The following is a 21909-nucleotide window of genomic DNA, read 5'->3' on the forward strand; positions in this document are numbered from 1 at the left end:
AAGATTTGATACTAAGGGAAGTATACATTTGGTCTACCACACGTTTTTATTATATTTTTTGCAAAAGAATGTACTTCTCATATACCAGTCGATCTTTGTAGTCCCTTATAATCTTTCGGACCAAGTAATGTCTCAGACTCTGAGCTATACTTGGCTCAGTTCAAACTTGTGTGGCAGCTCATACTTTTAAGGTACATGTTTGACAGTCTCTAGCTCATGATACTCAACTATAAAATCAGCTTCTACAGCCATGAGAGATCATATAACTAAGGTAATTTTTTCTACAACAATCATGTAATATGACCAATAGAATAAAAGTACTAGATAGATTAACAACACTCTAAGCTGTAAGGTCTTAACAAGACGATACATTACAACTGATAATACTAGACAAGGTCTCGAGCTGATTAAGCAGCACTCTAAATTAGTCATTACAGAAAGTAAATCCAGCATTACAATAATCCTACGACACAGATTATTCAACAAACATGACGAAATAATATCCTAATTTTACATACCCTCCAGTCATAAGGACTTGAGGGGAAAACTCGCATCTGGGATCCATCATTTATACGCCAGGATAACAACGATAGACTGCAGAAAGGCGCTGCTGTGCTTACTTGGGACCACGAATGCTGCGTTTCACATCCTCATTTTCCTTACTGAGAAAATCAACTCGGGATTGAAGGATGTTAATCATTGCTTGAGCACTCATCATTTCAAGCTTCAGTGTCTCTCGCTCAACGGAGATCTTATGAATCTCACTCTGCAAATCGTTGATAAACTTCATACAGCTAGGAGGCACTGTTGAATCGAGACCAAAAGAATCAAATTTTGGAGTAGGAACACGGGGTTTCTCTTTAGGTTCAACCGACTCCATCAGAGAAAATTCCAACAATGCAGATATCGCAGTTGTTGTTGCGGCAGCTGCTGCTGTTATTGTTGTTGTCTCTGTAGTTGTCGTTGTTGCTCCGGTTGATGTTGTGGATGAGCAAGGATCTTGAGTTGTCCTAGTTGAGTTCTGTGAAGCATTTGTTTGGTTAGGCACAAAGTCAACATTGTGCTTTCTTCTTTTGTATTGGAGCAAGGGAAAGGATGCTTCTGTATTAAGCACACAAGGAGGGCAATCCTCCATTTTTTCTGTCTTGCACACAGGTAAGTCATGTCGGCGAAGTTCGTCTTGAGTTTGAAAATCATTGGGAATTTCATTAATATTAAGAGGATCTCGATCTCGATTGAAGTAACCGTTGTCCTGCAAAAATCAATATACATACTTTTACCACATTTGAACAAGTTCAGGTAAAATCATAAAATGAAGTTTCACCAAGTATAGCCATGCAAGACATATAAATCTATGACCAAAGACTTCCAAGAATGAATTTTATTTTTTCCTTGTAGTGTGTCATCTTATTAATATTAGATACAAAGTGAAAAATTTAGGCAGAGTTAATCACCTCAGATAGAAGCATATACCATATAACTCTACATACAAATGCCAAACCCAATTCATTCATTATTATGTTAAAGCTTATAGTTCGACAAGGTATTTTACAGAATAAAACTGCACCCTAGCACAATATCACTAGACACACTACAAATTACTACAAATTTATCTCATATGCTCATTGCATTAATTAATGTGACAAGCAAATTATCAGTTTTGAAATTCTTGGCCAATTGCAAAGTAGAGTTGACTTGGAGAGTAAATTGACAGGTTTTCTGATAAAAAGTTTGCAATCATAGTTTCTTAAGATCATTCGTAACCTAGCTGCAATGCTTGGCCCTACAAATTTGACTTCAATAGTTCCTATTCCTGCATTTCCAACCAATTATGATGGAAAACTAGATGTACAATTCTAACTATTCGGGCAAACAAACAGAGTACTCCCATTCAATCCTATAGGCATTCCCGTTTCAACTACACCACGAACTTTGTCATAGCTTTCTAATATATGATTTGTAGTGCCGTAGCTCACCATGTTTACAGTTAAACATAAGGCAAAACAACATGGGCATTTCCAATCAAGCAAAACTCCTCTTTTCAAGCAATATTGTGCTGTTCACAAAATAATCCCCTAATTTAAATCCCAACTGCTATGACTGTTTGTCGTTGAACATCTTTCCTAATCAAAGATGAAGACATCCTTCACAGCTCATAAAAATTCCAAGTTAAAAACCCAATCACCATTACAAGGCTTACATCACATGTAGTATCCTTTTACAGCAACCCTGAGGACATCTACTCTGAACTATATATTTAATAATACTCGTCCAACACTTTTCAGACCTTCAATTCAAAATCTAGCCAATCAGAGTGTTTCCTAATAACATCGGATAGCTTTTTCAAAACTCCAATATAGATAATAATGCCAAAACCTGTCACAGTTATTGACATCAATAATGGTTCAGCCAAACCAAACAAATTTGTAGACATTTTCCATGAATCAATAATTTATATTTCAGTCAATATGCGTCCCTTGACTAAGGATTCGAACAGCGGGGAGTCGCCTATAATTAATAAGGATAACCAGCAGCACTTCGCTAGTCATCTTGCCAATCAACTGCACTGTCCTTAATCAACAAGGGTGCTTAATCAACAAGGGTGCTTAATCAACAAGGGCGCTTCTCAACCTCTCAATATTCACTTCTCTATAAATAAGAGCAGTTAAAAAATTTACTGATGACAATGAGAAGAAAAATTTAAGAAGAATTACGTTTAGATTAGAAATGCAAAACAACTTATTTATCTAGAAGGAAAGCGCCACTTCTTTGTTTGATTTTTTCCTTTTCTATATACCAATGTAAAGCAGTGTTGTCTATATAAATCCAAAAGATAATTCAACATATAGGTTTTCCACCTCTTTTATTTTCATTAGTAAGTTAATCAGACAAGGAGGCTTTCCAGTGGTTTTTAAGATCTTGTTAACCATTAAAGAATAAAGGTTATCAATTTTTATGACGTTTATGGAAATTTCTACCAAAAATAACTACAAATTCAATGCGGGCATGAAGGCAAGAAGATCTAGAATTTGTGTAATAATGGAATTTGCCTCACAGTAGAATCATTTAGGGACCCAGCCAGTAAAATTTTCAATTTATCTTTTTATTTGACAATTTGCTACAACAATCCCTCTCGCTATGCACATTTATTTGGTTGTTTATGAACAAGGACTTCATTAGGAGACCAACTAGCTTCAAGTCCAATATTCCAAGGAATCACCAGATTGAAAAACTGGAAATTTCCGGAGTTGTGTTAAAGCTATTTTCTAAGCCAGAAGTCTGTAAAAGATTACAGTGCATAAACAATCGTCCATCTTAGACAAGAGAGGCCTTAGCTTAACTAACATCTTATTAAAACAAATTGGAGAATATGTAAGTAAGTGCTTAAGCAATTCAATGTGCAGTTAATGGTATTATTGAAATTCAAGCAAGGAAATCTTTGAAGTTGGCCTTTTTGGCATGCAAGAGGATCTTACCAATAGATGAGTAAATAAGGATGAAATGAGGCAGCTTATTTGACAAATAGATGTTGCAATATAAAAGTTAATGAATCACTTGCTACTCCATCGAGAGCAAGTAAAGTAGCTTTGTCTACTTTGTCTACTTTGTCCTTTGGCTTATTCTTCATGAATAAAACTAATGTGTCTAAATGGAAGGGATAATAGGAGCAATTCCTTTGAAACATTATTAAATTTAAGGCAAAGTTTAAGAGTTTTTTCAAGTAGATAACCCTCTATAATGAAAATATGGGAACATGGCTGCAAACTCTTCTTTGACGTTTTGACAATTCCGTGGAAAATAATTTTTAGTTATGCAATTGCAAACCTAGGTATATGTTGGACACACCATTCCGATGCCTCCAACATCCATTCCTTCTTCTCTTAAAAAACACCAATACATATCACTGCCTAACTACAACGGGATAGGCTTGGATTCAGTTGCAAAAGATAGTGTTGAGCACCCCTAATGAGCTCCCCAGACTCTTATCAACAGATACCAGACCAATACCCAGGCATGCCCTCCTTTGGAAAAAAACTGCCAAATTGCTTCTCATCACTGGTATTCCTTAATGTTGCACCAAAAGATACCTACTTGGAGAAATGGAATGCTCATCAACCTTCTACTACAATGCTTATCACATGTCTTGTTGGAGATACGGACTTCATGCTTACCGAGATCAAATATTTAGCCAATTTAAGGTTTCAACAAAAACACAATTGTTCGCTCTTAGACCTCTTCTTTTGAATTACACTACTGCCTAATTGCCGCCTCATTTAACAATAACACTAAGGCGTAACATTACCACTAAGACACAACAAAAGTAAGCATCTCTACTAATGGTTCAATAGAAACTTAACCAAATAATGCATTTACCTGCTCAATCCGATTGTAATCAGCATTATCATGACCAGCAACCCCATCATCAGCAGCATCCTCTCCCGGAATGAGAGCTGTCTCACCATCAACCCATTCCTCCTCAAGGAATGGAGCGTAGCGATTTCCATTTGGTGGTCCTATGTTATTCTTGTGAAACACTCTACACAGCACGTATGAATCCGTCTGCAACCAAGGGAAAAAAAACAATCGTGAGATAACCAATGCTGAAACAAACAACAATATACTTTCATTGCCTAGATATTCATTGAGAAATAAGAAGACAACTGAACTAAGATGTTAATCATATTTCAAGACATTCATAATACTACAGTTTCCTGTTGCACCAACCTCAACATGCCAATTTAGACATAACATAATTCAAATAAAACAACTTAACACATAAAAAAAACGAAAAGTTTTCTCTATCCGCGCAATAATATTTTATTATCAGATTCTTACATTCATTTTCAAAACTTTCTACACAAGCTAATGAGAATCAATGAATCACCATAAACTGCTAAACAATTTCTTACCTGTAAGGATCCAAGTCTTTCCAATTCTTCTTCAACAAGACGGTATTCATGCATAACCCAATTGGTCCTCTGCCCACCAGGGGCACGTCCACTATGAAACACAAGTGTTTTCTTCATCGCCATGAGTTGGTTAGCACGACGAACTTCCCTGTCCTTACCAGTAGCTTTCCAGTACCCTTTAATCGTAGCTCGATTCATTCTTGCTCCATTTCCATACTTCCTATCCAATGCACTAAAAAAGTACCATTCTTGGTCTCTACTCTTCAATATTGCCTTATCTACACTCACAAATCACATAATCAAATTTAAAATCCTCGCAATAACCCGCTATCGAAAAATTCAAAATTGAACAACTACAACACTTCAATAAACACAAAAAGCTTCAAAATTTCTCAATTAAACATACAAATAGGTAAACATTAGTAACTAATCAAAACAATACATACCCAGAAGTTATTTCCAATTCCATACACAATAAAGTACACAAATTTCGTGAAAAAAAAAACTCAATCAAAACAAAAATAAACACATACCCAAAAAACCCAATGAACCAAAAACAACAGACAAGTAATTAAAAATAAATTAACCTGCAAGTTCCCAGGGCTCGTTCTTGTAAATATCGACCTCAGAAATAGCATTAAAACGAACTGGTTTATTAGCAACCTTTCGTTTCAAGTAATAGCTAACAAGTTCGTCATCTGTTGGGTGGAATCGAAACCCAGGTGCCAAAGCTGTTGTTTTGACCGCCCCGGTGGGTACAATCGCCCCCGCCGCCGCTGCTGACGGCGGTGCTGGTGTGGGTGGTGGGGTATAGGTTTCAGGACCCATTTAAAATCTGGAAAATTGAAGAGATGAAGAAATGAGTTAGGTTATTTTTTGAAGAGAGAGAGATAAGGTTGGTATATGTAATTGATTGATAGTGAAGAAACAGAGAAGGGTTACCTTCGATTGCAAGCAATTTGCTTTCTTCTTCTCTTTTTCACTGTAAAATTATTATTATTTTTCTTGGCTTGGTTTGAAATCGACTTGTTTATTTTTATTTATTTATTTATTTATTTTGGTGGGTTTTGTTATAATTAGGATTTAGGGGTGAGTAGAAACCGAACCGGATTGGAAAATCAAAATAAACAGAACTAAAATTTGTTGTTGGGATCGGTTTTTTAGTGAAAGCAGTTTAGTTCGGTAGGTAATTTAGAGAAATTTGGAGTTTGGTTAATAGTTCAATTTTGGATATGTAAAACTGAAATAAAAAAAAAAAAACCACATCGAACACAATTAGCTCTAAATTTCGGAGCTTTTTTTGTTATTTTATTTTAAATTTTAAATTTTTTATTTAGTATTGAAAATAAAATTAATCCGAATTTCAAAACCGAAATCAAACCTAATCAAATTAAATTAATCAAACTTTTCGGTCAAATCATTTTCTGTGTTTGGTTAAAAAATTATGGTTGGGTAGAAGATATAGAGAATTTTTGACATTCTGTTGCGGTTGATTTAGAATCGAACCAAACCTACAAATGCTCGCCACTGGTATAATTAATATTTCTGCATTTTTTTACTTTTGGAAATGGGAATTGGAAATGGGAATTGGAAAAAATTGAAAATTAGAAAATGATAAAAAGTGTGGATATATATGGGAAATATATGATTATTTTGGTAAGTAATTGATCATTAAGGGTTTGTTTGTTTGTATATATCCAACGTTTAAATTTGTAACAGGATTATTCTTCAAGAAAAAGTTATAAAAGAGTTTTATACTATTTTTATTGAATTTAAAAATTAAAAGTTACAATTCTAAAAATATAAATAATAATAGAAAAGGTGAAAAATATATGGAAATCCATTTTTATAACATTACTATTATGCTTATAAAAATAGATTAATTATTACTATATGATATTTTAGATGATTGTTTTACATTATTTTTATTTATTTTTAATATAAATCACTTGTTGAGAAATTATATTTTATATAAATTTTTAATTTCATCTAACGCTGTTTAACCTTCCGAAAAGTGAATTACTAACTTTTGATGTTCAAGTTTTTTTAACTATATTTACTCTGTTTACTATGAAAATTATTAAAGAATTTAATTGACAAGTATAAGATTCAACTTAATCTTTCAACTTAATTTTATTATATATTAGCCATAATGTTTCAATAATCTAATAAACAAAAACAATTTCACATAATTTATTAAAATCAAATATAATATTTGCATGATAAGTTATTTATTTCTATTTAACAGATAATTTTTTTATAAATATAATAATTAATTATCAAATAACTATAAAGTGTTTACAAATAATAATTTAGATATAGAATATATTAATCAGAATAATTATAATTTATTATGATGAAAAATAAATTAATTTGAGGATTTAATTTTAAGTATTTAAAAAGATTAGTATATTACCATATCGATTGATTCTCAATTATATATAAATACTTTGAAAAAATAGAATATTATGCTACTAGCGCAAGGAAAGCACTACTAATATAGGTAGGGGTAAGTATTCGGTCGGTTTGATTGAAACCGAATCGACATCCTCTTAGCCGAATTAATCGTTCGACCGAATAGCCAAAATCGTACCGACTGAATAAGAATTTTTAATCAAAAACCAAACTGAGGTAGAAACAAATTTCCAAACTGAACCGAATGAATGGATTGGTTAATTCGGTCAATTCAGTTAAAACCTAGAAAATTATGAGGAAATTTTTTAAAAAATCAAAATTTTGGCTAATGGTCGGTTTGATCAATTTTGATAATTCAAGCCGAAACGATAACCAAAAAACCAAACAAATTTACACAAAAACTGAATTGACTGAATTAACCATTTTAACCAAATTGGACCGATCATAATTCATCGGTTCGGTTGTTTAATTCGGTCGGACGGTTTTTTTACTCACTCCTACTAATATGTGGTGTTCACGCTCTATAGGCGGCTACAAACTTGTGGCTACACTTACCACTTCACTAATAGCACTAATAGTTTGTGACAGCCACAAGCCGAAGACATGCATGAAGAATACATATAATGATAATAAAAATCAGAAATACAAAATTCTAACTTGTAACTAGGGAAGATTAATTGTTGAGAAATTAAATAAAAAATTATCGAACACCTACTTTTGAAGCTAATATTGTTAAAGATAAATCAAATGAGGACTTTAAAAGATGCGCTAACATCTTGCAGTGGAAATTTAGAATTTTCAGATGTTTTTGGAGTGGATAGAATATACAGCCAATTCTGCCTAAAGAACTGGCCACAGAACTGACTTGAGACCAATTTGGACAGAGGGCTAAACTAGCTTTACAACCGATTATGCCCAATGAACCGGTTGAAGAACCGATGAAGAGGAAAAGTGAGTCAGTTCTATATCCAGTTTTACCTAGTGAACCGGCTGATGAACCAGTTTAGGCAAAAAAAAAATAGCATAAATCTTTCGATCCAAAATTTTACGCAGATTCATGTTGTTCATATTTCATCTGTGTTATTTTTGATTGGTTTTCCGCCTACAACACTGTTAATAATGGAGTTATTGTTATAGACAACAGTCAAACGTGAAGAATTTCAGGTATTGTTTCACTCAAGATCAAGATGCATGATGTAGAAGTTAGAATATTCACAGATGTTTGAGTTACAGATATTAGTTTTATGACAAGAATCTCATATCTCTATCTAATTTAGAAATTTGCGGCCATAAGTTTTATGTCAAGAATGAAATTTGGGAAATTGTGAAAGACGTTGTGATGTTATCGAAATCCCATTAAATTAGTTGAGTGTATTAGATTGATGGATTAGTTACAATTTTGTCGTTTTACCAGATTCTACTAATGATGTTGCTAAACCGAGGGCCAACAAATTCATAGTGTGTGTGCCAATTAATTGATAAATTTGTTGATTAATCTTTTGTGTCATTTTCTGTTGACAAATTCATAATATTGTTGGGCTTGTTTGTAGTTCTTCAATCGAAGTAATCTTATTAGGATAAAGTGGATAAGGTGGAGTTTTGTATTTGTTATTTTAATTTATTGAAAATACAAGAGAATTGTATTCAAAAAAAAATTGTTAGATTATTTTAAAATTTTAATTAGTTTGGTGTTGTTTTAATTAAATTTATTTTTTAATTAATTATGCTTATAATTGGTCTTTTGTGTAGGAATAACAAGTACAATCCTATTATGGCTCTTACTCTTTAGAGTTAATGTTAAAAAAATCACGAACTTTATACGTTTTTTCATTTTAATCACGAAGTTTAAATTTTCTCATTTTTATGCACGAAACTACTATTTTTTTCTCAAAATCATACACGGTGTTGAGGTGTCACGACTCTATTGGTGTAATTCGCTGAGGTGAATGTCATTTTAAACCAATAAATGAATGTCATCTCAGCGCCGTATATGAATTTGAAAAAAATGATAGTTCATACATGAAAATGAGAAAATTTAAACTACGTGATTAAAATGAGAAAACATGTAAAGGTCATTATTTCTTTTGATATTAACCCTACTCTTTATTACTTTTGATCTAATTTGATCCATAAATTGACAAGTCTTATACTTATAAAATTTAAAAATGTAAGCAAATTAATACTTATCTCAAGCATCATTTGGATTTGTTTAATTCTAACTAAGTTTTGAAATTAGAGTGAAATCTCTCCCAAATGTAATCTTGAATATTAGTAAATTAACCTTTTTTGTGGAGTTGTTCTTGACAATCCATGTAAATTTTGTGTGATTCCGTATTTTTCTATAAGTTTAATTTTTTAATTAATTTTTGACTATTTCAATGTGATTAATCTCACAATCCATTACTTTTTACTTTTAATCTTGAATCCCCTTAAGATTGACATGAGACTAAGTAAAAAAAAACTCACTGTTTTCAGTTTAAATCTTTCTTATTAAACTATTCATCTACTTCAAATGAAATAGGTTTTCTATAAATTAGTATTTATTTTAAAAATAGTATTTATATATTCATTTATGTTTTATAAAATAACCAAATACAAATTTTAAAGGAAAATAAAATTTTAAAATGGACAAAACTATACCATTAGATTTTATATTAATATTTTTTAAAATAAATAAATATTAAAGCAAACAAAACTATATTATTAAATTTTATATTTATATTTTTTAAAAATATGAAAAATTATAAGATAGATAATTACCTACTTTGCTTTCTTTTTAAAATTGTTCATGCTTATAGCTCTTTTATTTAGCTATGAGAAAACAAAGTTCAAAAGTGAATAGCAACTTTAATTTTCAATTATTTTGAATTAACAGGATTGACTAAATATTATTTCATAAGTTGTATAAAATTATAATTTTAAATTTATGTTTTATCAAAAATATTGCCACATGAACAGAATAATAGAACATAATTTTTGGTTAAACAACATTTTCAAGAAACAATTTCAAAATTTTTGAAAATGAATTCAAAACCCTAATTTTCTCTGATCCAATAATGGTGAAAGAGTAAGCATCACGTTTGTGATATGATACTTGTCCGGTAAGGCAAGAAAGTTGATGTCGAATGAGTCCAATCCAATACTTTAGTTATTAAAGACAACACTAGAATTCAATAAATTACAGTTTTTGATACCAAAAATTAAATTATATCAAAGTAATACTAAGATAAAATATTATTTTAGTAATATAAAATATTTAAAAGTTAGATTAGATATGACAATTGATTAATTTTAAAAAGATGTAATAATAAAACATAAATCTAAGGACAAAATTTTATGGCACGAAAAACGGATAATATAAGTGTTAAACATTTCTGAATATAGAACATCTATATCTTTGAAGTGCTTCGTTATTCTATTAAACGGCAACAACTTTAAGTTATTGAAAAGTTTAAAATTACAATCCGAACAAATACTAAATAATTTTAGTTCTAACTAAAATTCGACATACTCAATCACTTAAAAAAACATCACGAGACAGTAGATTTTTATAATGAAGCATTTTATTAAAAAAGATAAAAAAATTATATAAATGAAAGACGGTAATTTTTGGATCAATTACTGAAGATCATTAATTCTACAAGTTTTTGCATTAAGCTATTTGTCCTTTTCTGTCTTTCAAAGCAATAATCAGCCCTTGACCTCTTTCTCTCTTTACTTCATCAAGCATTATAATTTTCTTTTGGTATTTTCCTCTCTTTTCTTGAAGAGTTATCAAAGGTATATGAAGGTGGTGTTTTTTTGTTTGTTTAAGAAAAAAAAAAAGAGAACACTCATCAAAAAGAAAATATAAAGATTTATTTAGTTAAAAATAGTATATTTTTAGAAAATAATATTCTCTTAAAATATATTTTCAAAATTCTAAATTTTAAAAAATTATACTCCCTCCGTCCCATTTTATTTGTCCACTTTCTAATTTCATACATATTAAGAAAACTTTAATTACTAATAATTCTTCCCTTTGTACCCTTTTTGATTCTTGAGTTAATTTAGAATTACTACTCTCAATAAGTACTAATTAATTATGTTTGGTACATAATGAGTATGTATATATATATATATATATATATATATATATATATATTATATTAATTCATATTAAATTAAAGATAGTAATATCTTTAATAATGTAATTTATTATCAATGTAATTTAAAATATAATCATATCATCATTGTATATTTATTTAATTTAAAAAACTTAACTTGTTTAAGATTAAAGTGAAGTTTGATTTCTTACTTTTCATAAAATAAGATTAAAAAACGAAATGTAAAAAAAAAATTCGTTCCCAAAAAATTGAGTTACTCTAGTTTATTATTGGGATTATTTGCGAATATCCGTTTCTCCCAAAGTATTTACATCGTTTTTTGCCATCTTTCCTTTATTTCCTACGATACCTATTTTTGTAAATTATTTATAAAAATACCCACTATATATAATAGTTTTATCTCATTTTATGTTAAACTTTTATATAACTGCTTTTTTCTCTCTCTTCTTTATCAAAGTTTTCTCTTTTTTTTTTATTTTCAATTCGGCTCTTCCGGCTGCTTTATAGTTGGTTGGGACATTCTTACTACTCGAGTTAGTCAATCTCGTCAACTGTTTGGGATTTAAAATATAGAAAAAGGCGCAAATATATACCCCTATTGTTTATATAGAGACTAAGATATGCTCTTAATGTCTATAAAAGTACAAATAAAAATTTGATGTCTATAAAAAGGGTCAAAGATGCCCCTCTTTTTAAAAGGGTGTTAACTTCTGTTAACACAAGATAACGTGGATGTAAGTCATACTATATGGCATTCCAAATGCATGTCTAATATGGATGTAGGTAATTCTAGATATGTTGGTTAGGCTATAGATTAGTGTTTTTTCCTGATTACAGACCTATAGTTTACATTATTGTTATAGGGTAGTATATCACTGATATAATTGATGTATGCTACGAATTATGTTTCATGTTTAAAGTTAAATTATTTTGATACCGTTTATATATGTATTTGCTTCCGTGATGGATTTTACAAGTATTTTGCGCTGTATTAAACCGTTTTCTAGTATTCGTTAATCTATGATATACTTACTTAATTATATATAAACGTTTTATGCTTGCTATGTCTATTCACTGAATTTTCGCTCATTTTAGTTGTTTTTAAATCTTTTCAGTTAATAAGGCATTTTGTAGTACAGTTCGATAGAGAGAGATTCAGTCATAGTATTTGAGCTCGAGATTTAGAGGTTTGCCACATATCCAAGTTGAGATGCTCTGAAGTTTGTGTTATAAAATCTTTTATATTGATTATGTATATGTATATATTCATGTTTTGGATCAATGTGTATATAAGTTTGGATTTATACTTACTTTAAATACAATGGTTTAAATATTACAAGTTTGTTTAAAGATTTCCTTGTATTTGTATTTAATTATTTACAGAATGTATTTCATTGTTTTATATGGTAATAAAGAAGTTTTAAATTACTGTCAATCTCGTGCTTAGTAAGGGGAGTCTGACATATTATAATCTATGAGTTAGATGAGCATATCTTGGTGACGTCTTGAATCTAGAAGTCTCACAAGCATGGGCATAGCAATGAGCACATGAATCATTAGAATTGTGGACATGTACTTCGGTATATGAATGAACATATGGATATGAATGCACATGTTTTTTCATGCTATTCCTTTTCTATTTGTGACTATATTGGAAGACATTGTCCACATCTAGGGAGTCTTTTACCTGCCTTACTCTTAGGCATTTGAGCCAATGATGACTTACGATTGGGAGGTTGGACATGTCTCTTCTTTGCCCTTTTTAGTTTGCCCAAAATAATAGGAACTTTTATAGAAGAAATTTGAGGCAAAAAGGCCTTCACAAATGTAGTCACATTAGAGGTTGAGACTAAGTGATTATAGCAAATTCAAATTTTATGGTTGGATTATTTTTTTTAGAAACTAAGAGTGTATCCAAAGATTTCTTCCCTTTATGAAATTTTGAGATAGAGTTATTAAGAGCAAGAAATTCACTCTTTAATTTATCATTTTCTAAGCAAGACATTGACATTTTACTTTGGGATAGATTTGAAAGAAGACTTAAGCACTTCATGAGAAGAATTTAATTCTTGAAGTTCTCTCTTCAAATTACGCATCTCAATTTCAGCCATTAAGGCTTCCTTTTAAAAAAATCATTTTGGCATTAATAATTACTATATTTATTAGTCAAATCATTCAACATAACATTCATCATCAATATCATAAATAATAGCATCATCAATTATGGCATCATCAACAATAACAATATCATCCATAGCAACATAATTAACAACAATATAATTAGAGCAAGTATGTATCTTAACATCAATACCATCCCAAGATAGAAAAGATAGGGGAGTTACCTCAGGTGTTAGTTCTTTCTCAAAAGCCATGATGCAAAGATTGGCTCTTTCATCGCATTGGTAATTGTCAGCGGAGCGGAGGTTGGGCTCGCCCAGACTTATGGCTGACCTCGGTCTAGTTAAGTTTGAAAAATGGAGTCGCCACCTAACTCAGTTAGAAAATGCCTTTTATACCGGCTAGATAACCTCACGCGCCTATAGATGAGATTATTGTGCATCAGACAAAAAAACCGGGTTCGTGGACACCACCGAACTCTTGACTTGGCTGATTGATTTTATCAATTTAAATGTTTCAGATAGAAAATCATCTCATCAAAGTAGGGAATCCAAATAATATCATACTAGAAAGTAAATAGTTGGAAATGTAAATAACTGGAAATAAAGGAGTGAAAATGTAAATATGCATTACATGTACGACTGACATATGATTGGATCTGGACTGGCATGATGAGCAAATAGCAGGTACTCCTAAACTGTAATATCCCGTATTTTTAAATTATTATTTTTTAAGATTTTTAATTATAATTTTTGCATTCCGTCAAGTTTTAGGTAATTTGTTGTTATTATTATTATTAAATATTTTTATTTAATTTTATTTGAGTCATTCATGATTCGGTCGTGTTTCGATTCATATTTGATTTGTATTATTAAATCTAAAAACAAATATATATATATATACACACACAATATATTCCATGCAAAGAAGCCCATGGATACACTGATTTCATTATTTCCATGTAAAGCCCATGATTGATTCAATCATGTGTTTTGCCATAAGCCCATTCATGCTTTATGCTTCAGTATGAAACATAAACTAAAATTTGATTGCAGTGATTGCTACGTTTTCTTATTCATTCGTTCCTTCACTTTCAAACCCTAATATACTTCTATCACTTTTCTTAAAACCTTAGCCGTCTCTCCCTAGACATCAAAGACAACCAGAAATCACATCGTTCATCCCTCTCATTGCTTCAGATATTGGTAAGATATCTCGTCGGTTTCGTCGTTCGTTCAGTTATCGTCTTTATCGCATCTAATTCGTATCTCACTTATTGTAGCTTATATCTGAGATTTTCTTTGACGTTCATCCTTATTCATCGACCTCATAAATCCTTAGGTGTTGGAATCGATTACATTACGTAAAAATCTCTCTGTTCATTGCCGTTCTGATTCGCTCGTATACATGCAGTGTTGCTGCGGTTTTTTATAAATTCATGTTGCTGCTGTGTCTTATGGTTTTGTTGCTGCTGTATCATGCCCAAACCCTCCATGGTTGTGTTCTCATTGATATTGCATTGTTTCAATGAGTATAAACTGAAATATTATTATTTGATAAGTATATCGTTCTAGATTATTTCGAATTAAACATTATTGACTGCAGCACATGTTGTTCTTGTTATTGTCCAATTGAACTTATTCTTGCGTTGAATGATGAAGAACTACAGTTATTGCTTTCTATAAAAATCTGAGAAGTTAATTGATTTCATGTTGAACTGAACCATATTGCTGACAATGTTGATTGTTTTGTTCATGTTAGCTATGGCTTCTTAGATTTTGTTTAGATACTGATAATGTGGAGACCAACTCCGGCATCTAGATTTATTGTTTGTATGATTTCAAAAATTGATTTATTTTCAAATTTGACGTGGCGCTGTTCTTTTTAATATGTTAGAATTTGTTATTCTTGTGTCCCACGTTTTGTTCATGAATTTCATGAGTTAATTCTTTTAATTTTGGCGGCAATTCATAGCCATTAAGTGATTAATTTGGTTGTTTCATAAAGCATGGATTTTGGTTGGTTATGAAATTATGGATTTGTTGGCCAATGACTATTCATATTTTGCCATTAAAATTACTCATAATAGTGTTTAAATTCTTAGATTATAGATTATTATTTTTAAATTATTTTTAATAATTATAAACGAAAAATGATAATTATATTTTTAACTTATAATTTTATAATTACTCGGATTATAATTATTATTTTTGGAAACTTTGGCTTGACGTGCCAATTTGACTAAATTACAATTTAGCTTCTAAATTTTCTTATTAATTTATTTTCGTTAAGTATTTTGTCGGAAACTATTGGTTACTTGTGTTTTAAGCTATTGTGTTCAGTTTTTATTAAGATTCTCTATTTTATCAAAATTATTATTCTTGGAATTATAAACTATGATTTATATTTTTAATAAAATATTTGGGTCGGGTTTGACTTGGGTCACCCGACATGTGAGGTAGCTTGGTAGTTATCGGTAATTCGGATAACCCACTAATTGAAAAATTGATTCATCTTATTATTTAAATATTATTTAAGTAATATTTTCTGAAACGGATTTTTAAGCGGGAACTCAATAGACTGGAATTGTTTATGGTATTATAATTTATTTGAGTATTGTGTTACTCTATGTGGTTATTCTTTGATTTATAAATTGTGCTGTTCTTATGTGGTGTCTAGTACTCTTTAGAGTTAGGGTCTGTTTTTAATTTTTTATTTTATACCTTGTCTAGACCCGTCGACTGTTCGTACTTCAGAGGCGAACCAGACTTAGATTGCTTGCTAGGTTTCACGTGGAATAGCAAGCAGTGAGTTTATATCTCTATTTACCTCTTTATTAAGAAAATGTTATATTTTGTGTATATATATATATATATATATGTATGTATAAACAGCTTTTGAACTGTTTTCGGCATTGTGGATTTGATTTGGAACGTGCTACTCGATGGGCATCATCGGGACTGCGTGCGCACCGATAATGATTATTATGGTATTGAGGTAGGTTTGAGATACGTCTCACCTTAGTGAGGGCACCGGTGGAAGATTCGTCTCCTGGACTCACTATGTTATTAAGTGATAGTCGGGGATCGGTTATTGAGATACGTCTCACCGACACGACAATGGATTTAGAATTGTGGTTTAGGGTTTCATTGATGATCGATAATGAACAAATGTTTTATTAAACGTTTTAAAGGTTTTTCAACTTAATAAATGTAAATGGTTATATAAACTCTACTCAATAAATCTGGACCCGTTGTTTTTCGCAAATTTTTGCAGGGTTATGATTTGAGTGAGTCAGCTAGTCTCTGATTCTTTATTTCCTCAGAGGTTTACTTTATTTTATTAAAACTATTAAACTGATTTTATTCTTAGACCGCAGTACTAAGTAGAAGTCGTATTTGTCTATTACTCGTTATCAGAATTATTCTATTAATGTAAGTGTTATTTTGGCATTAATATAATAACTTGGGTTATTAAATATTTATGCTATGTTGGAGACTCGGAATTGATCGACCATTTATTATATAAATTTTGTATTTTATGAACTGCTAGAACTAGGCTGAAGTCTCGGTTGTCCCCGAGCATTGGTTTCTTGCAGGTTATGTATTTATAAGGTTATATGTAAGGCTAGCTACGAGTTTTGGTACAACCATACCCATACCCTAGCGCCGGTCACGATTCATGAAAATGGGTCCTGACATAAACAAGCATCTAATCCTGGGATTTCTAAAATATAACAGACAAAAGTAGATTTTATTTTGTTTGCATACATAAAAGCTAAACCAAATGTAAAGAGATTGATTTTTTAGTAATTACCATCTTAAATGCATGTACAACCACTAATTACATTTCCATGGAAGTTCCAGGATTTCTATATAATTTGATTAGTTTTAAACTAAATTAACGTGATTATCATATCATCCTACTAATAATGGTGGATATGGACATACATCGAAACCAATAAACAATATAAACATACCCAAATTGCAAGTGATATACATACAAGGTTAAAGATACATTTAAACCTCTTTTTGTAGTATCTAGTGGTTGTCTATCATTTATCTGTCAATACAGAAAGATTCAGAATCTGGTCAAAATACAAATTTTTATTCTCTTATATATACGAGTCCACTGATTCAAGCCGGAGTCATCCCGAGACTGAACGAAGAAGGAAACTTTTCTAGAAGTTGATGGGCCGATAGATGGGCTTTGAAGTCCATGATGATGTGGCACCCGTCAATGTTTCTGATGTAGAAGAGAGGTGCTGATCGGGACTGGTCTGCATAGTTACAAAAAAAATCTACAACTAATTACATGGCTAACAGTTCAAACGGGGAGCGCTTCCGAATTTGGATGAGCCTGTTAGCAAAAATACTAACTTGTAGTAATCCGGAAATACGGAATCGATCCCACGAAGACAAGAGGTTTAAAGTGAGCGAACACGTATTTGGAAATTCAATTCGGAAAGCAACGATCAATTGGAATTTATAGTAATGATTACGGAATTTAAAACTAGTGAAATTAACACTTGAAGCAATTAAAAACTAAAGCAATTAAATAATAAACGGGATAAAACAATAGGTAAAAGGCGTTTAGAGGTTGTTAAATCGATTTGAAACGTTCTAGCTAACCGAGGTTGATTTGGTAATTAGTTCGGGTCAAGTTTTTCTAAAATGCCTAATCCGCTCTCTCGAGTCCGCAATTAGAACTAATTGTAATTAAATTAATACCCCGAAATCTAAATCGCTCTCGCGTAATTAGATTTCGATTATACCAATTTAATCCAATCACGAAGTTTAACCTAAAACCGATTAAGCCCTAAACCGCTCTCGCGTGATTAAGCCCTAATTAAGTGATTTGCTAATTCCGGGTTATTAAGTGACTCTCGCCTAATTAATTACCCTCTTAACCTAGGATTAGGAGATCAATCTATCCTAGGCATTAAGCATACAAATCACTACAAACCCTAATACCCAAATCAAACCCTAGTCAACTAATCACAACCAAACTTCATCAACAACCCCTAAACTAAGGATTTAGCTACTCATCACAAACATCATAGCAATAACTAATAAGTAAGCATTAGGAGTAAACATAGTTTAGAGATTAATTACCTTGCAATAATTGAAGATCCAAGCATAAAAGAGATAATGAAGAACAATAATAAGGAACCAATAATCTTCTATTAATAATAATAATCTTCAATCCATAACATAAAACTCAAAATAGCACTAAGAACAAGTGTAATTCAAAAAGCTGAGAATAGTAAAAGGAAATGGGGGCTACAAATCTAAATCTAGTGCATAACCCTAAAAAGGAAAATAAGGTGTCCTTAAATAGTACTACCCAAAACAAGGAATAAAGTACAGCCCAATCTTGGATGTTTGGCCCAATAAGGAAAAGTCCAAAAGTTGAAATCCCCTCTTTTCTTCTTGTCTCGAATCGAGACACACAACTTATGGATGTGTCTCGATTCGAGACACATCTTGCATACAATTCTGCTTCTCCTTCTCTAGTGTCTCGAATCGAGACACACATATAAGTGGGGTGTCTCGATTCGAGACACCTCTTAATAAGGGGGGAATCACGTCGCTTGCTTCCGGCTTTAACTCTTTTCGCGCTTGACTTCTGCTTCCGCTCATTTTCCACTATTCCGGCCTCAAAACTCTCTGTAATGCTCTTGATTCCCTGAAACATACAGACCCTCTATAAGGTATACAATTCCAATGAAAAACGAGGTGAACGCATATAAAAGCATACGAAAAGACATCCTAAAGATAGGAGTATTTTACTCCTATCAAACCTCCTCACACTAAAACCTTGCTTGTCCCCAAGCAAGAAATGAATCTCACTAACAACTGCAACAATTAACAACCTTGGTGATTGTAAAAACATGACAACACACGAACTCCCAACCAATGAAGGCACAAGACAAACTTCTAGTATTATCAATCGTAAGCGATGCAACCAAAGATGAATGCAATTATAATGGCATAGTCCAATGACATTGAGAATATTATTGGTAAGGCATTTGTGTTAAGCAAATTCGAAGTTACAATCATCTACGGGACATGCACACATTGGCCAAAAAGAAACGGTAAATCATGGCATAATGCTCATAGAAATCAAGCAAAGCAAAATGAATCTCACAAGATGTCACTCCAACACACAAGTGTTTAAGGTAAACATTTAAACTCACATCGTGCTCATTCACCATAAGCTTGCTTTTAGTCCCGAACTCCACTATTTGGTTCGGTAATCAACAACTATCATATGAACTTGTGAGGGTTGTAACTTGGCTATGGGTTAGGGGTAGGTAGATTTGGATACTTGGCTAAAACTTGATTTGAACGACTCTTTTCTAATACACTTTCGACCTAGTTCGGATTTTCAACACTTGTGAACTTTTCACTTTTTTATTGCCTTAGTTTATTCTTTCTTTCTTTTCTTTTCTTCATTTCCTCTTTTTCTTTTGTTTTTTTTCTTCTTCTTGATATTGTTTTTATTCTTTCTTTCTTTTGATTTTCTTTTTCTCGAGGCAAATTCCTATTCTTTTAGCACTTTCACATTTCTTTCTAGTCATCAAGCTAATGTCGAATTTTTCTCATTATTAAGTTATTCAAATCAAATTTGGGTGTTTTAAGAGGTAAATTGTTGACGGGAAGTTGTGTGATTTGTGTTTGTCAAGGAAAGGCTTAGGCTCAAATGGTGATTCTAAGGGTAGAGGGTAGGCTTTTAAGTGATTTTGTTAAAAAATTTGGGGTATTCCTAATGCCATATTCATCTAGTCATTGACACTCAACCTCTATAGTCTTGAGCGGACACCAAGCAAGTTCTAGGAATTTAGCAAGCAATCGAGACTCACCACAACAAATAGGCTCAATAAACGCTCAATAAAAGGGGTCATGCTAAATACTTAATTCCTATGAACACATGCCAATCATACTCAATTTTCAAAAATGGCTCAAATTGTCAATTTAAAAGCACACATCATGCATCCGCATTAAGTACTACAAACTTGTCAAAACACAAAACCAATTCACATTGAATTAATTCTAACTTCATTGAACCATGTCATACAACTTGCATCTTATTAAACACATCCACATTTGATTGATTAAGCTAGAAAAATGCAATTGACAACTTCATTGATCGGGAATAATTTTCACAAGTACACCAAGACCACTAATCATGCTTCCAACAACACAAGCCAAAGATTTAGTGCGAGGTGACTCAAAACAAACAACATAATAAAAGAAAATAACAAACAACTAGACTCCTACACACAAACATTAAAAACAAAACAATAAAACCGAGACTCTAACGCATTCATATTTTCAACAACCCCTCCTCACACTATTTCTATGCTATGTCCCCATGGCAATGAAATAAAACGGAAAATTGCATGAGTTAGAGTTGAAGAAAGCAAATCTTCGAGTTCAATCGAACTCGGGTGGCTCCGGCGAAGGTGTAGGAGACGGGAAACGCGGACCGCCTTGGGCATTGTAAAACTCTTGCATCTTTTGTTCATGCCTCCTCATGCGATGTTGCATCCTTTCTTGCCTATACTCCATCTTCTTCCACATCCTTCTTTGTTCCGCCATAAAAGCACGGTGATCCGCTTGGAAATCGTATGGAGGCGGTTGCTCCCATTGGACTCCCTCCGGAACACTAGCAAACTGTTCCCCACCTTCGGCACTAGTGCCGGCCATATGCGTATCTTTTCTTCTAGGTTGATCCTTTGGCCGCCTCGGAATGGGCTCTTCTCTTGGCTCACTCCAACCCGCTCTAGGGAAAGGTTCGCCGGGATGGGTGTCTTCCCAATGATCTTGTACGTATTTTCGAACAACTCGTTGTTTCCTTGCATAGCCCCCATGTGAGAGATGATCCACATCGATCATCTTTGGAGGTAACAACTTGTATTTGCTTTCATCAAACTCGGGGTCTTTTCTTGCTAAGTGCATCACAAACCAACCATGGCCGAGTTTCTTCTTTTTCTCCGGAGCTTCTAACAAAATTTTCATGAATCGGTAGCCCACATTAACTTGCACATCCGGGTTGGTTTGATCCTTGAGTACCCAAAGAATTAGCAAATCCGATCACGTTACCTTATTGGACTCATGGCGCCCGACATAGGAATGAGCATACTATTTGAGCAAGACTACGGCACCGATATCCCTCACTTCATTGAGCTTCGCATTGTGGCTATCAAAGACCGCTTTACCCGATGTCCCATTCCAAGCCAAATTGTCATCAAATTCTTCCGGCATAAACTTCAATCCCATATCCCACAACGAAAAATCTTCAATCAAGTTGGCCAACGTGTATTCCCGCTCTTTCCCTTCTAGCCGGAAAGTGAT

General features: G+C 32.3%; 1 protein-coding gene across 1 annotated transcript; it reads right to left on the reverse strand.

Annotated features, from left to right (window-relative positions):
* Positions 1–309: 309 nt before the first annotated feature.
* Positions 310–5947, reverse strand: LOC126661031 (NAC domain containing protein 50-like). The gene is made up of 5 exons (XM_050354784.2): positions 5853–5947; positions 5498–5745; positions 4911–5188; positions 4375–4560; positions 310–1252 (listed from the first exon to the last, which is right to left on the reverse strand). Exons 2-5 carry the CDS (start codon positions 5736–5738, stop codon positions 617–619), a joined length of 1341 nt encoding a protein of 446 aa, XP_050210741.1. The 5' UTR covers positions 5739–5745; positions 5853–5947; the 3' UTR covers positions 310–616.
* Between the last annotated feature and the right edge of the window lie 15962 nt (positions 5948–21909).

The sequence above is a fragment of the Mercurialis annua genome, linkage group LG8 (genome assembly GCF_937616625.2).
Source record: "Mercurialis annua linkage group LG8, ddMerAnnu1.2, whole genome shotgun sequence".
Taxonomy (NCBI): domain Eukaryota; kingdom Viridiplantae; phylum Streptophyta; class Magnoliopsida; order Malpighiales; family Euphorbiaceae; genus Mercurialis; species Mercurialis annua.